The following is a 17,748-nucleotide window of genomic DNA, read 5'->3' as shown; positions in this document are numbered from 1 at the left end:
CCTGAGATAAATAGGGCAAACATAACCTGATTAACCAAGGGGATTTGGGCAGGAAGGGGCGGGGGCAAGATTAATATGTGGAGAAACACAGAACCTTTCCCTCCCACATTAGCTCTTGCCTATTCAATAATTAAAGTGTTTTGTGGTCACTCAGATATGCTATAAAAGTTTCTCGTAAACTCCATCTCAGCATGCAGATATCAAAATAAAGAGAACATTTGGTCTGACAAGCCAAAATTTATTTCAGTTTCCTGGGTCAGTCAGAAGCTTAAGATCACTTGGATGGGAGCCTACTGCTCCATTTTAAAACATAAGGGTCCCTCTTACTGTTGTTCATCTACTGACAGTTTGAATCCAGCCTTTTTTGGCTGGGTTATCTTTGAAGCAGGGTTTAGAAGTTAGTGCAGGCTTCCTTCATTTCATGTATCCAAAAATCTCTGAGGCTGACAGCAGTTTGTCCAGGCTCCTATGAACAAGGAACATGTTACACAGGCTCTGACGGCTCTCCGAGTCCATTTTGTTATTCTATTTTCTTTCCACCCATTCTTGCTTGGTTACCATGGACAGACCTATAGATGTTTCAGGTCCGAAGGCACAGCTATCCACATGAAGAAAAGACGCCTTCCCTGACCTTCCAAGGAGCTATTTTTGGCTGCTCTTATATGCCTAAGAACTCTCACAGAGGTCATGCACTGAACTAGCAGGCCTCAGTAACCATCGCCTAAAGAGATACCAAATGGTACAGAGATTCATTTATTATTTTTATTTTAATTCTCTCCATAACCTAACACTCTACTGACTCCAAATCTCCAGATGTTGTTGCAAGGAAGCATATTTCAAAAGTGCAAGGCTGAGATTATTACCCAAGGAACACATGTTCAACATTATGGCTAAGTATATACAAACAGGAAAAATAATAATGACATATCCTGAATCCAGAACTTCCCAAAATTTGAGTACCCTCAGCCTTTAACCACCTTCACTTCTCAAAACCAAATCTGGAGATAGAAATACCACTTAGCTCCAGAAGTTTCAAAGTGAAATGAATTTATTTTCCTCATTGTGCCACTCTGGGAACACAAACAGCTGATGAGATTAAAAATGAAGGAACATTGGGTTAGCAGCCAAACACACACACACACACAGGACAACACTCCATGCAGAAAGCACCAGACCCAGCTTCTTCTGTGTGAACACATAAATACACCACATCACATGCTGGCAGTCACAGACCTGGGCTCTGCTCTGTCCTGTGTCTCACAAACTCTAACCTGACATTCTTCCTCCAAACTGGCACTGTCTTGTCTGCAAACACTTGACTCCAAAGGCTGAGAGCAAAGCGATGGGCAAGCCCCACTGCCCCAGCAGCCAGTCCAAATGCTTCTCATGTGGCAAGAAGTTAACACAGACCAAGAGGACTGCACATCGCTGTTGCCACTCCCAAGATTGTTCATCCTCACACAGTGAGCAAAAGACAAAGCATGACAGTACCTTCTCCCTTCTGACATAACAGCATTAAATATCAAACATCTTCCACAAATGTACAGTGACTCCTACATAGACTATAAAATGGATAAAGAAGAAATAAGGTACAACTAGCAAAAAGGGTATGGAGAATATATGAGGCGTGCAGAGTTCAGGCAACCCAGCCTCCAGAAATCCAGCTCTTGTGCACACATGTGCACGCACACACACACAGAATCCATGACGCTATTTCCTAGGACCTCACACTTTCTTCATAACAGCCTCTTTTAAAAGGGTACCTGCTCTGAGATATTGCCTCAAAGCCAGAACTGCATAGGGTCTAGGGATGCAACTGAATCTGGATAAAGTTATGAGAAAAACAACACAAGGCTGGAGATAGTGAAAAAAGGCACACCTTGCATTTACCACCCAGGACACAGGCATACTGTTCCTCTTAGTATAAGGCCCAAGCTAGACAATCAACAGATTCTGCAAATATCAGGATTCCTCCCATAGGAGCTAAAAGTCAGGTGCTTGTTCCCTTTGGTAACATTCACCTCCTTAAACAAGACTCACCATAGTTGGCAAAACAGCAAGGCCGTGCCCTGCAAATGTTTGCTAAACATTTGTGCAACTCCATTTGAATACAGGAACAGAGGGTCCACAAGGCAGAAACTCCACACTTTGCACAGCATTGTGAAAATTATTTGTTAGTAGTTTGTAGACAAGCAGCAACCTTTCATTTTTCCATTTAAAATTTGAGTGTAAATAAGAAAACTGAATTAGTTGATAGGGATAAGGTCAGTATTTATGTAATGTTGTTGAAGAACACAGCATACTAAGACAAGCACCATATTTGGCAATAATTCTGCCTTACTCTGCTTCCACTTTCACTTCCCTGTTTTGTTCTGCCCCATTAGTTGATGAGCTCTCTGCTGAGAAAAACCGCTGCGTGTCCATACAATGCATGTGCCATGAAGCTGTGCTCCCAACAGAGATGTTCAGTTTGGTACCTGCTTGAAATATGTTAATGATTTCACTATGGCTGTGCAATGAAGCTGAGTCAAAAGAGTATTCCATGCTAGCAATGCAGGCTGCACCTCCCTCTATCCGTTTTTATTTTCTTCTGGAATCACTGCCACAGTTCAGACCTTTGGTACTGAGTCATGGTGCAATGTATCATGTTTCAATTGAGAAACATGGGCATTTAAAATGAAAGGAAGAAAATTAAGACCACAAAAAATTATTGAAAAGAATAAGAAATCGCACCCATCTTCCTGCCAAACCACACTTTGGACCTACATGTGGCCTCAGGGCTCACATCCAGCTTTGCTGTGAGTAGCATGAGACCTCTAGCACCAACCCACAGGCTGGGGAGAGTGCAGGCTGCTGGATTTCCGCAGTGGCCAGATAACATACAGATACAGCGCAACTAGATGTGTACAAGCTAGGAGAACTTGGCAATTAAGGAAACGGGGTAGGTCTTTCTTTCCCTTGGCTACTTTCTGGTTATAAAATAAAACTAAACCAAACAAAATTTAAAAATGCTCAGGGAGCAGAATTTTCAAAGAGATAAGGCAAAAGCTTTCTCCTGGGGGATAGCTCCACATCCACTCCAGCAGTAAGTTCTACTGACAATACAAATGGTACAAATGGTATATAAAACTCTGCGTGCTAACGTCTCAGAACAGTACCTGCGTTTCAGTCATTTGTCCCTCAAGTGCTCTGCATTCACCCTCAGAGCTGCCAACAACCACCACCACCACAGAAACAAAGGCCTAAGAGAGTACCTTGTGCAGAAACAGTTGAGTTTTCCAACAGCAGAAGAGTTCAACTGTGTAACACAGGCTGAAGTCACCCCTCAGGACCAGTGTCTTAGGGCCAAGCCAGCCCAGCTGCAGCTCTTTTAAAGAGCCTCAGGTGTGGCCAAGTGTGGGGACTAAAATGAAAGCAGGTGGTTGCCTACTGACATTCTATTGCTATAATAAGTTTGTTGAACTGCAAATTAAGCTTCATCTTCCTCTCCAAGCAACAGATAATCATTTATTACACAGTCATCTGTAGGCACACACATTTTCCATATTCACTGGGCATTATCTGAGAACACCAATATGTGGGATGGATCATGAGGCTGTTTTGGCATCCAGGCTCTAAAAGGAGACTGCAAGATCAGAACATTATTACCTCTTGACCTCTGGCTTTCGCACTCTACTCATTGCACAGAAGTGGGTTTTATTCACCAGGACCCACAGAGCTACAGAAACTAACCCATACATTAGAAGATCCAGGAAATGTCAGGAGCTGTAAAAGTTGTGCCTTATAGCACTGATGTCTTTGGTGGAAGGTTTGCAGAGACGTATCCTGCATGCTGAAGGGTGTCCTTCATGAAAACACAGACCAAACTATTTTCAATGTCTGGGACTTGACCCTGTAACTTTATGCTGCTAAAGTGAGAGCTTCCTTTTGCAGAGTCCCAACTGTGACGCTCCCGTCTCCTAAAGTGATTAAAGAGAGGAAAGGATGAATTAATATCTTTCTCGTGCACTGTTTCTGTAGAGGAGGCGGGGCAAGAGGCTCCTCTGTGTGTCTGTAATGGTGAGAGGTACTCTCAGCTTTCTACAGTGGTTATAGGGCCCAGTTACTTTTCAGCTGTGGGATACCAAGTTTCCAGCAAGGTAACCTGGAATTTTGATTCATAGGAATTAAAGTTTGGCCACAGTAATTTTTATATGGGAGAGAATACATAACCTGCTAAATACACTGGAGGTCAACTGGACATGGAAAGTCTGTAATGCTAAAGTGTCTCCCTCTGTAGGGGAGGCAGTATTGTGTCATTAAATGTACTGCATGCCAAACCACCCCAATCAGTAAAAATCTGTCTTTGCAGGACTCTGTAGCTCTTTACTGAGCTAACCAGCTCTGTTGGCATGTGATGTGCTGAGAAGCGATCCTGGGGAAATCAAAACTGACAGCTGCAGAATGAACACGAATGTTAAAATAAGGGCAAGGGGGTCTCTGCTGCAGACAGAGTACAGGGACATGTCTCTGACCTTTTGCTGCTGAACCTGCCTGCCCTCTGGAACTGGCAAGCAGCAGCGGCAGCAGCCCTCCTCTCATATCCCTCCAGCTCCTTACTGTAATTTATAGAAAGTGTCCACTTACTGCAACCTGCCAGGCACTCGAGTACAAGTTAGGTAACAGTAATAGTTGCTGCCAGTTCAGAAGGCAGCAGCAGGGATGTAGATGATCATGCTCCTCTTGACACCAAACAGGGGGCAGGTGCTGAACTGGCTGAGATCTCTTTGCAGCTTTGTTAGGCCGGGACTGACTGGTGGCCCCTGCCTATGGTGTGCATTGGAAAGGCTCTCTCTGAACCATGTGGTTCAGCTGGGCATCCCATTCCTGCAGTTTCTAAGTAAACGAGTGAGTAGTCAGAGTTACATCAAGGGAATGGGTTTGGCTTGGAGAATCCTGCACAGTGACTCATGCTTCCATGAGTAAATTAAGTTCCTTAGAGAAGCAAGAGAAAATCAGGCACTCTGCTTAGTCCAGCTACCTGGAGTGATGATTTAGGAAAATGTTGCAAGAAACACAGTTTTCTTTAGCTTTGTGTTGAGAAAATCATTGCAATAAATGCAGTATTATCTAGCTTTATACTGAATACATAATCCATTGCTCTTGTACTTGCAAACATAACCAGCCTTTTAAGGGGAAAAGAAAAACTGGTGTAACTTGAAAGTTCTTTGTAGTGAAACATGTCACCTAGAAAACAGTTTGCAATCAAAAACATAAATGTGACAAAAGGGCATTGCGGAAGTCCGGGATCTTCAGAAATTGACAATTATTTACACAGGTCTCCATATACATTACCCTGGTGCACATTTAAAAATAGGTTGTAGAAACAAAGATGTATAAATACCCGGAAATGAGGGTTGCATCAGCTACCCCTCCCCCTCCATGACAGTGCAAAGGAAAAGCGGGGCTGAAGCAGCAAAACCACTGGATCATCGTAATACCAGCATCCTTACTGTAACAGGTACGCATGGAAGCAGCCAAGGAGAGGGACCAGAGGTCTGTGGACCGTGGCCAATCAGTTAAGTGCAGAGATACTTGTTAGTGCAAGCTGAGGTGAAATTCCTCTTTTAACTTTCAGTTTTCTTAGGAGATCAAGTCAAATGGTTCGATGTAGCTATACTGTTCAAATTTGAAGAACAAAAAGTATGGATTTTTATGGAATATGAACCAACATCCTGTATCTTACTCTGATAAGTATTTTGAAATCACAAGAATTCTCGCTCTGGGAGGTTTTCTGATGTTGACAATTTAGCTGAATGTACCAAACTTCTGGTGCCAAAATACTCCATTTTGCAGTCCAAGCCTCTCTGGTTTAGGTAAAGAACCTCCATCATTTTCATTTTGCTTCACAAAGCTGAAGTGTTTCATAATGAACTAATCCCTACAGTATCAACAACATCAGGTTGGTAGATAAAGACACTTCCCATTTTACGAAGGAGAAAAGAAGCCATTACAGCTGGAGGGAGTACTCTGGAGCCTCGGAGTATATCAAAGCGAATGACAGGACTGGAACACGATGTAGCTATCTCCAGTGCCAGACCTTTCCCTCACACACACACTGACATCATATGAAAGCAAAGCTCTGGATGATGTCAGAGCAAAAGCAGGACTGATTATGCTGGGAGCAACACTTACGATTTTTTGGGGCAAATGACACCTCACATCTCAGGTGGAGAGATTCCACTGACCTTTCCAGGGCCAGTCAGCATCTACGGTGGCTTTGGGTCACTGCTCACCTCCCAGCTGAGCTGTAGCTCACACAGCAAATACATGCAGGTCAGGGTTTGGTGTCATTATTCACCCCAGCAGCGCCATCAGATCTGACTTATTCTGTCATGAGCCAGGACCTGAGCAAATGGCAAGTGTAGAAATTAAATATCACCATGTAAAACCTCTTGCGTATTAGCAAAATGGAGAGAAATTTACTAACACTTTGCGTTTTATTGAAAATAACAAGACGCACACATTAAACTCACCTTGTTTAACTGTCTCTGGACTTTAGGATAAAGGTTTAATCAGTATCTCATAGTTTAAAGACAAACATTTTTTAATAAAAATGTGGCGTTGTTTCCTTCTGTTACCAGCCAAGGCCTGAATAAATGACACCTGAGGCCAGTGGAAAGGCCCTGCTTGTGACTCCTAGAATAAAAATATCAATGTTTCCATTCAGCAACTTCTATTGTTTTATTTTTCATGTTTTTATGTTCAGCTAATAAGGAAAAGAGAGCAAGTAGGTCGAGGAAGGGCCAAGCTTCCCTGGAGAGACCTTGTCACATTTAAAACAGTCCCATCAACACCACCTCCCACCGCTGCGATGGAGAGCAGCAGCAGAAAAAGAACAGGAAGAACAAAACTCCCTGCGTATACAAGGGAGGAAAGTTGGCCCCATCCCTGCAATCCAAGTCAATCACTTAAAAGAAATCAAAACTGATCTGGCCTCCATCTTCCAAGTGCAAGAAAAATGCCCTTAATTTGCTCACCCCATTCTGTTTGTGTTGTTGTGAGCCTCGTCTGATTGAAGCTCTCTGAGGCAGAAAATCAATGTCAGTCATGCCAGATGACTGCTTTCCTCCTCAGCATCTACTGCTGCCACTGACATCACAAAGGACACATAAAAGGAAATATGTGGCAATCACAGCTGCTTTCTCAGTTTCGCCACCCAGGTGAATTAACACTGGCATATTAAAAACTGACAGTATTTTTTAACAAAACAAGTTTCTGATCTGCTTGTCATCACTGAGGACTTGTTGGGACCAGGGTGGTTTTGAAACGTCCTGGCTAGCTTGCTTTGGCCTACTCTGCTAAAGGTAGGACCTCTGGTATCTGAACAGGCTCCAACAGCTAAGGACAACCTGATGCCCTGTGTTATAAATAACAGAGATTTCACCTCGGTTCTGTTCTCAGAAATGAGCAACACAAACACAAGCAAGTGAAGACTTTATTGGAACTGATATCCTGAAAACCACATCAAATTTTATTTTGTCTGAGCCACAGGGTGTGAACAATCTTCAAATACCAACGTTCTTCTCTTAGGAGCCTTGGTCTCACCGTGACAGTAGTGAAATACCACTTGCTCTATACTGGTTACATATTTTTAAATGCCCATCTAAAACTGCCTATTCAGCCAGTCTTGTGTTAGAAGCCTCTTATCTTACATTTAAACTCTTCAGAAGTAAAAATCCTACCCATGGAGAAAACATTTCTTATTGATTCCTGTAATTTCTTATTGACATTCCTGTCAAATGTTCGTTTTCTGTCCTGCCAGATGTCTTGAACGCAAACTCTGGATGAGATGTTTAGTCCCATTCATACAAAGCCACTGTAAATACAGAGTCCTGGGATGCAGCACTAAACTTCCTAATCTGTCCTTGAGACTTCTGTTAGAACAAGATGCTCAGTGAACCCAGCATAATGCAGAGCGACAGAACTACACTGTACGGTCTCCTTTGTTCTGCATTCATGCGGCATTAGGGCTACTCAGCACCTACCAGCACTTTCGCTCCTCAACTACCAGTCTCCTCAGACATGACACATCTCACAAGCATCACTCACTCCTCAAGCAGCAGCAAAGAACAAAGCACATCTAGCTTTGCAACTGATAGATCACTATATTTAACCTCCTTTGGCAGAAGTGCTGATCTTTATAATAAGAACAAAAACTTGGTATTTTTCTGGCTTGTTTCAGGCAATTCTCTATATTCTTCATGTTTTGAGCATTTTTAGATATTTTGTCACTCATGTTTTTTGTTTCTTTTGTTTTGCCAATGGACAATCAAAGAAATGATGAGGCTTTGGGCTACTATTCCCACCAGATCGCCACAGCAGAAGCAAATTGTCACTGGGATGGTCTGTGAGAGGGTGTTAGTGTGCCTGGAACAGCAGCAGAAAATTCCTTCAGTTGTAAAGCAGAGTTTAGTAGGCAAGCACAAGCCTTACGTGTCATCTTCACCCCACCTGCCCTGGTCCAGCTTGACCACGGGCCACGTTTTAAGCTTGTGTGCACTGGAGTGGGATGGGGTCATGGAGAGATCAGAACCTCCATGACAACATACAGTCTCCTCATCTGTAAAGTGACTAACTGTAGTGACTAAGAGGTAAACTACATAAAGGGCCTTTAGAAGAGAGAAAAAACATCCCAGATAAAACGGAGATGGGAAGGCCAGTATGGGTAGAGGAAGACAAATGGGTTAATTAGTCAGGAAGGCTTTCCACTGCAGCAAGATAATTGTCTCAAAAAGAAAGTCAAGTACATCCTAGAAGCTGCAAATAGATATTGCCAAAAATCAGATAGAGTTAGAATCCCAAAGAGAAACTAAAACAAACATCAAAAAGGTACCACGCCTACAAGAAATTTAAAAAAAAAAAAAAAAGGTAGAAAAAAGGATCACAGAGAGGATGCAGTGGAGGAGCAGAAGGGAGAAATGGATACAAGGTAATAAATGAACACAGACAGCTGAACAAAAGGATAAAAGGTATCATGAATTTACTGAAAGCCAGTTCTGTGGGGCAACCCTGTAGCACAGGAAAAAACTGAAACTTTAAGCATCCAGGAAATATATATATATATTTATTTTCTTTTTTTTTTTTTTTTCCTCTTTGTTAGTATCTTGGCAAGAAGTGGAGGACTTGGTTTTACTAACCAACCACAGGGGGATAGGGATATGACAGGGTGGCGTGACTGTGAAAAAAAAAAAGCCTGAGTCCAGTCATGGTATTTCCAGTAAGGGCAGGAAAGCATTAGTGTTCTGTCTGAAACACCACTGACAAGACTTGTCTAAAATGCTCCATATGGCAGCCACTCTCAAGAGGAAAGCGCTCAGACTGAAAGAGACCTGCAGAAAGGTCGTCCCAAGGCCCAGGGCACAGCTTGCATCATGCAACACTGAAAAGATTGAGCTTATGTAACTTTAAAACAAAACAAAACCAAACCACACACAAATGAATGGGAATTGGATAAGTAAATACACGGAAAGGAGAGGTAAACGCCAGAGAAGGATGTCTGTAACAAAAAAGCAAACATATAGATTGAGGTGGAAATTAGAAGCGGGTTTCTAGCCATCGGACAAGAACTACGGCCATAAACCCCGTCGGGTTGTGTGGGTGCTGAGGAGCACAGGGCTGGCTGCTGGCGGGGCTGGGCACGGCTCCCCGGAGAGCACTGGCCGGGCGGCGGTGCGGCGGGCAAAGGAGGGCCCGGGCACCCCGAACTGCCCGTAACTCTGGGAGCTGGCACCACTTGCTGCTCCGTGTGCTGGCTGGCACGCACTGGGCATCCTCCCTGCCCTCCGGAGCTAACGTTTTACGTCACCTTCACCCATCCCGGTTAATAACGGGGAGAGGGAAATCTCCCTCGACGACGGGACTCCCCGTCCCAGGACGCCGGTTCGCCAGGGGCGGGACGCTGAGCCGCAGCGGGGCCGGCCCGGCAGCCCCTCCATCTCGGGCCGGGGGCGGGCCCGTCTAACAGCCCTCGGCCGGGACTGAGATCGCGCTCGCCCGCCTCAGCTCCCCTCGCGGTGCCGGCCGGCCGGGCCGAAGGCTCCAGAGCGACCTTTACGCCCTCGACGTTCCAACAACGGGCCAAACGCTACCCTCCGCCTCCCCTCTCCCCCCCACTTTCCCATGCCGGCCCAACACCACTTCCCCCTCCCCTCCGCCCCGACGTGTCGGCGGGCACGTCTCCACCGCCGCAGCCCGCCCGTCGCACGTCACCCGCCCGGCCCCTACTTAAGGAGGCGGCTGCTTCCCCGCCCCACCGCTGCCGCCGCCGCCGCGCTTGGGTGAGGACGTTCGGTAGGTGCGATCGTCTTCGCGGGCTAGGGGGTGCTTGCTGCGGGGAGAGGGAGGGAGGGGCATGCGGGCGCCTCTGGCTGCCAGCCCACTGGGGGAACTCGGTCGAGCAGGCGGCGCCCAGCGGACCCCAGGCCCGTCCGAGGAGGGAGCGGGCACAGCCCTGGATTTCCGCCCGGTGCCGCGTTGGGTGCGGTGGGGCACCCCGCCCTGCTCCGCGGCCTTGCGCAACCGGCGTGATTTCCATCCCCCCTTGAGATTGCGTCCCCCCGCCACCCCTCGCCGGCGCTTCAGCCTGAGGGAATTAAGTCGCTTCCCCTAATCGGCGGTGGAAGTGCGTGTGGCTCTAGGCAGCTGCCGGTTGGGAAGGGCGCTGGGAGTGACCCTGCGTTCAAAATAGAGCATAAATATACCACCTTGGCTGCTGGCTCTCCCATAGTCTGCTTCTTTCAGGGGAATATCACTCTAAAATAAAAAAATTTGGACTATAAAATGTAACTGAGAAACGTTTGAGCGGGTGCCCTGCACGTTGAAGTTCTTACAGCGCAAAGGGAGAACTTGGCACGTGGCGGGTGCACGATGCTGGGCCACGCTGCAGGAGACGGATGCAAATGAAGACTGAAGTACCTTGGTTAACTTTTCCTATATATGGGCACTGATTTCCTGTCCTTCCCCCACCCCTGCCAGCCTCGCAGTCCCCACCTGCTCTGCCAGCGCTCTCCGGCCTTTCCTGCTCTGAACAAGTTGCTGCCTGTTCAGCACTAACCTTAGAATCACGTTAGGTCTGTACTTGCATCCATCTGCAAGGCTGCCCCTGCCTCAGGCGAGCGGTAAAGCATGGTGTCGGCTTCTGTGGAGACCCTGGGGCCAAAGCGCAGGATTCCATTATTATCATAGCATTTCATTGTAGCTGTGACTGTCAGATTGGAACCATGCAGCCGGTAGCTAAAAAAATTGAGGGTAGGAGAGATGATAACACCAGACTCTATACGTCTTAATTCAAAAGTATGCAGTTTCACTTTAAAGCAAATCCATAAATTTGGCTTTGAGGATCTCACTGTGCTTAAGAAGGGCTTACCTAAGTGTTGTACAACCTCAGCTCTGGAAAGGCTTCAGGGCATAGAATACCAGTTTTTCAGGGTGGTAGAATAGGGATTGCCAGACCATGCTGTGCTCAGAAGTACTAAAATGGCTTCCTTTGCCTAAGTGTAACATGGATGATCATTCAGAACATTCTACTAATGCTGCTGGAGTGCCACCCAGCTATATAATCAGTGGTGCTCAGGCTGTGTTTGAGGGAAAGCTACAGTGAGCTTGTCATCAATAATTCAGTTTTCTGTCATTTTGCTGCATACAGGCAGTACTGCCAGATGCTGTATGTGTGCAATTTATATCTGTTTTCTTATCATCCTGGAATAAAGTCCATCTTGCTTGATACAAGTATTCCGGTGTTGGTAAGAGCTCCAATGCCTAGAGAAATAACCTCTTGCTCTCCTTGCAGCAGTGCACCATGTCTCTCAAGGATCAGCTCATCCACAATGTCCACAAAGAGGAGCACAGTCATGCCCACAATAAGATCAGTGTGGTTGGCGTGGGTGCGGTTGGAATGGCCTGTGCTATCAGCATCCTGATGAAGGTAAGTTTTAGCTTGGGATGAAGCAGCACAGTTGTGACTACCTGAGGCCTCAGAGACAGGCGAGAAGTAATCTCCCTTATTAGACTAATTGGGCCAGCACACAGGATGAACTTCTGGTTGGTCATTCTTCTCTTTGGGCCCGAAACAAAGCAGCAATCTTCAAGCTATTGGCAGAGAGCAAATAGCTGTAAGTTCTTGTAAACCAAGTTTATTCCAGTATCAGACAGAACATGCTCTATGTATCATTTTGACTTAAAAGAGCTGCATTTACCTTTGAACAACTTCCAGAATCCCTTCTAAGAAATGAGGCATCATTCTGTCTGAAGCAGAGAGCGTGATGGAATATTTATTTGCAGTGTGGACTGGAAAAAGTGGGCCCAGACACTCTGAATGACTTGTCCTCTGCATTGCATTATGATATTGAAAATGCTGTGTTTAACATCAGGCTTGCTTTTATTAACTGTAAAAGAGGCTGTTTATGAACAGCTATTAAATTACTCACCATTTTCATGCTAAATTGTACAACTATTCCACACAGAATGTGCATATGGAAAGTACAAAACTAATTCAATAAAGCGGATATCCTGAGAGACTAATTTAAATGCTCTGCTTGGGAATAAGTAAAGTGATGAAGATGGGCAAGATTGCTTAAATAGATCCCTGCTTTTAAAATAATTGTAACTTCATGGTTTACAAATCGAGTACTTTGTCCGAGGCAATAAACTTACTGTTTAATCTTGGTCTGTGTAGGACTTAGCTGATGAACTTGCCCTTGTTGATGTTGTGGAGGACAAGCTCAGAGGAGAGATGCTTGATCTCCAGCATGGCAGCCTCTTCCTTAGAACACCGAAGATTGTCTCTGGCAAAGGCAAGTAGTTGGCTCTAATGTGCTTGTTATTTTGAAATGGAGACAGCCACTTCAGATCTCAAACTGGCCATCCATGTCTAGCACTTAGCCTGTCATCCTAATTATCAGGAGGAAAGTTCGTTTCTGCTCAGCTGACATTAAGTTTCATGTACCTTGTTAAGGTGTTCCAACTAGGAATCCTCTGGTCCAAAGTTCATCAGTCAGTATAGAAAGATCAATTTCTTAAGTACTCATGCACCTTTGAGAATTTAATTTCACAGGCAGTTGGCCCCTGAATGTGTTACTGCTTACTTCTTGGCCACAAATATCTGACAGCTGTAAGTACTAGGGCAATGCCAGCCATCCCACACCTCCAGTGCCTGCAGGTTACATGGGCAGAGCCTTCTTCCTTTCCTACACAGCACTTGAACTGGATGCACAGCTACCCCACACCCATCTGTGCCTGCAAAGTGTGTAATACCAACCACTGCCCAATTCTACATTAAGATTTTGATGTGCCCTTAAGGTTGCCACTTGTGGCAATGAACCAAAATCTTAAATTTAACTTTATACAGAAGCAAAGCCTAGGGTAACAATTACCAGAACTTCAGCACCTTCAAACTCAAGAATTTTAAATATTAATACTAAAAGGAACCAAGAACTGTTCTAACCACGTGTAGACATGTCTGACACCGCCTTTTGTCTGCAGATTACAGTGTGACTGCACACTCCAAGCTGGTCATTGTCACTGCTGGTGCCCGTCAGCAGGAAGGAGAGAGCCGCCTTAACTTGGTCCAGCGCAACGTGAATATCTTCAAGTTCATCATTCCCAATGTTGTTAAATACAGTCCTGACTGCAAGCTGCTTATCGTCTCAAACCCAGGTTTGTCTTGTGTTGCTTTAACGAGAGGATTTGGCTGAGAGAATAGTGATTTTTTTTTTTTTCAGGAAGGTGGCATTAGTATACTGATATGACCAAGCAAATACTTATGACACATAACCACATAGCAAGAAGCGTCATCTCCCCTCTCCACACTCAGCAAGCTGGTACTCTGAGAAATAAACCAACTTGCCTCCAACTTGGGCCTTCAGTTGCCTTTTAAGTGATCTTTAGCAGAGGACACATAAGGAGCACTGATAATTGCATGCATAGTATGAAGAGCCTCTCAATTCTGCATTTAAAGCAGTAATTATATGAGCCATGGCTTTGGGGATTATGTTATGCTCTATTCCCCATAACTAGTGTACTGATAAAATCCATGCAGATGACCAGAAGATACTATCCTAGTTTTCAAACTGCTCATGAGTGGCACCTGTTGTCCTCCTTGTTCTACTTACAGTGGACATTTTGACCTATGTGGCCTGGAAGATCAGTGGCTTTCCTAAGCACCGTGTTATCGGCAGCGGCTGCAATCTGGACTCTGCCCGTTTCCGCCACCTCATGGGAGAAAGGCTGGGCATCCATCCTCTGAGCTGCCACGGATGGATTGTTGGAGAGCACGGAGATTCCAGTGGTAAGGGTGAAACCTGGCTGGCTGTTACACAGAACCTTTTACTTATAGTTTGTTTGCAGGAAACATCTCCAAAAGCTACAGCAAAACATTGCTCAAAAACCTTTCCACTGCAGCACCTTAAGAGTGCAAGCCCTGCTTTAGGTCTTCTGCTGCACAGAGTAACCCTAGATGATCTATATTTGACCTGAGTTACTCTGCTTGGAAAAGGTCATTCCTGTAACCTGAGGAGGCTAAAAATTTCGAGGCTAAGTTGTTCCCATAACTCTCCAAAAAAAAACCAAACTGAAGAAGCAAGAGGGTAAAGTTCTCTGCAAGGGACTACCAAAGTCTGCACTAAACTTACTGGTAGTCACTCAGTTGTCTTTAGTGGCATCTCTTGATTACTTCAAGAACTATATATAGAAATTGAAGTGCAGAGACAAGTGTAGAGGACAGGGGAAAGAGCAGCTTTTCCCTTGCATAACCTGTACTTTCTCTAGCAGCACCAGAGCAGTCTTGTCTGCTTCCTGAAGCTCGGGAGGATTCATTTGGAATAAATTCCTATTCTTGAGAAAACTTTGCAAAATAGAGTTACTGTCACTTTAGTTCATGTTGCAGGGGTGTTTTGCTTTAATAAAGGTATATTCAGTTGTTGTGACATGATGTATAAAGATGTTTATATGCTCCTAGGTTCTCAGCCACAATTTTATATCTTCCTCATAGGTCATACAATATTTAAAGTCATATCTAAATCATAGCAACATGTGTGTTGCAGATTAATCAAACTTGATTTTATGTTAACTGTTAATTTGAGGAAGACAGAACTAAGTTTTCTTGTGAGATAATTAATCTATGTGCAACTCTCAGTACCTGTCTGGAGCGGAGTCAATGTTGCTGGCGTCTCCCTGAAGGCTCTTCATCCAGACATGGGAACTGATGCAGACAAGGAACACTGGAAGGAGGTCCATAAGCAGGTGGTGGACAGGTAAATGCAGATTTATTTTATTTTATTTTATTTATTTTTTGCAACACAAGAACAAATGATGAAGAGCTATAGTACCTCTGAACTGCAGTATCCATATCTGGTTTCATAAATACTGCAGTAGCCCAAAAGAAATATCAAGATGCAGATGCAATAGAACTTGAAATAATATTTTAAAGAGTAATGTAGATTTGGCACAGTTAATTTTTCATGCTTAATGAACTTTTAACTTGTGGAAGTGCTTTTAACTTCCAAGTTTCCACTGTGACTGCAGGGAATAGTGTAAAATGCAAGTAGAGTTCTTTACTGCTGAGTTCATTTCAGTTCTGTCAGCACATCAGTCAAGTTTCTGATGTCCCCAAATTGATTAAGGCACCTCAAAAAGCCCTTCTTCCAAACTTTAAATATTTCAGTTGCTGGTATTTGTATTTTAACGAATACCTTTGTCTCTGCAGTGCCTATGAGGTCATCAAACTGAAGGGGTACACATCATGGGCTATTGGCCTTTCTGTGGCAGATTTAGCTGAAACGATTATGAAGAATTTGAGAAGAGTGCACCCAATCTCTACAGTTGTTAAGGTGAGCAGCCTGTTTTTGCTAACTTTTGTCTTACTGAGACCTAAAAACCTTGGGAATTCTGAAGAACAGTCATAACTTTCTAGTTTAATTTCAACTAAATTCTGAGTTTTCTTGATAGGACATTCTATAGAATTAATTCTAGCCTAACCATCCTTACCTGCTTTTCAGGGCATGCATGGAATAAAAGAAGACGTCTTCCTAAGTGTTCCTTGTGTACTGGGCAGCAGTGGCATCACTGATGTAGTGAAGATGATCCTAAAACCTGAGGAAGAGGACAAATTAAGGAAGAGTGCAGATACACTCTGGGGAATCCAGAAGGAACTACAGTTTTAAATCTGCCCAAGCAGTTCACTCTTTACATTTTAATGGGTTTAGTGGTTTGTCTTACGTTGCACTTTCCAGGTAGGTCAAATCTTTCAATGTATGTATCTCAACCAGAACACACAGAAAGCTCAAATCTGAACAAATGAGTTTCCTGAAGATAGCACTAGGAAACTAGTCCAGGGTTTTCCCTGTTCAGACACCCATGTTCTTAGCCAGAGCTAGAAAAGCTAGTCAGTCTTGTACAGTGAAGTGGTGTGACAGAAATCCAGCATTCAAAGCAGCACTGCCTAGAAAACCCTTCGCCTTTTCCTCATCTTGTTTAATGTTGGTTCAGAACAATAAGTAACTAATTATCACACAATGTGAAACCAAAGACTATCTTCTCGCAGTTAAAGGATTGTCAAACAAATTGACCAACCTTCTCTGCCAGCTGAATAGCTTATAGATTTCACTGTTGGTAGGTCCAAATGTATTTTCCTAACACTGCTTTGGAATTTGTGTACAATTTTTTTTTTTTTTAGAGAACCTTATTTTTGTGTACTATATCAGCCTAGTTGTAACTTTCTATCCTGAGCATGTTTAAAAAATGTTGAGGTTTCTGTATGCAACAAGACGGTGACTGTCCAACTGTAGTACCAGCTCCAACACCAAATAAACCACAAACTGTTACTTCTGTCTCCTTGCTTTTTCTTCATAGGGCTTTGTCTCCAAAATGCAGCTGCACTTGCACTCATTTAAATCAAACAATTCTATTTCTTCAGTCATGCTGACACCTCGGCTGTGTAATAACAGCTCTAGCCCTGTGTAACGTGCAGCTGCTCTGTTGTAGGCTCCAGCTATTTATAATAGTGAACTAACAGTCTCAAGGCAGGAATGAAAAAATATTAACGGAAGTATGTCAGTACTCAGAAGTTGAACTTGATTCCCCTCTTTATGCAATGAAAGAGGCTCTATTGAAATAATGTAAGAGGAGTAGAGAAACAATGCAACAAAGGAAGTGTCTTCCTTACCTGTACACACAAACACACATTGGAAGAAATCTCTCCACATCAAGTAGTGACATTCATAAAAAGTTAACTTGCTGCCAAGCACAGAAAAGCATGTCCTCTGGAACAGTAGCCATGAATAGAAACAATGACTAAAGTTACTCTTCAAACCTCCTAGTAAGTTAGAATTAACTATCTTCTCTGTCATAAATATTTTAAAACAATATACCTCATTACAATAGAAGGCTTTATTCTCAGCTTTTTCTAAGGTTAGGACACAGCATGTAGCTTAAGAATGGAAATAGATCACCTGATTAAGTCCAGTGTGGATTTTTTTAATATGGAGTACAGCTGGTGACACTTTGCAGGACAAGGTATTTTAGAATAAGCAGAAGTGCTCATGAAGCAAATTCAGCAACAAAGGGAAAGCTGTGGCCACTGTGCCACTCTCATATCCACCTGATCAAAAGAGCACCTGGAAAGCGCACACAGCAATAGTGCTTTCTACAGATGACAGGAAGACGGCATGAAGCCCTTTCAAAAGTCTTCAGAAGATCCACAAGACTTCCACT

At 44.0% G+C, this 17,748-nt stretch overlaps 1 protein-coding gene across 1 annotated transcript; it reads left to right on the top strand.

Moving 5' to 3' along the window:
- Positions 1-10,108: 10,108 nt before the first annotated feature.
- LOC102094829 (L-lactate dehydrogenase A chain) lies at positions 10,109-16,859 on the top strand. The gene is made up of 8 exons (XM_005499258.3): positions 10,109-10,332; positions 11,831-11,965; positions 12,716-12,833; positions 13,522-13,695; positions 14,153-14,326; positions 15,173-15,290; positions 15,743-15,866; positions 16,035-16,859. Exons 2-8 carry the CDS (start codon positions 11,840-11,842, stop codon positions 16,197-16,199), a joined length of 999 nt encoding a protein of 332 aa, XP_005499315.2. The 5' UTR covers positions 10,109-10,332; positions 11,831-11,839; the 3' UTR covers positions 16,200-16,859.
- Positions 16,860-17,748: the final 889 nt, after the last annotated feature.

The sequence above is a fragment of the Columba livia genome, chromosome 5 (genome assembly GCF_036013475.1).
Source record: "Columba livia isolate bColLiv1 breed racing homer chromosome 5, bColLiv1.pat.W.v2, whole genome shotgun sequence".
NCBI classification, from domain to species: domain Eukaryota; kingdom Metazoa; phylum Chordata; class Aves; order Columbiformes; family Columbidae; genus Columba; species Columba livia.
This window is presented reverse-complemented; position numbering and strand designations above follow the sequence as displayed.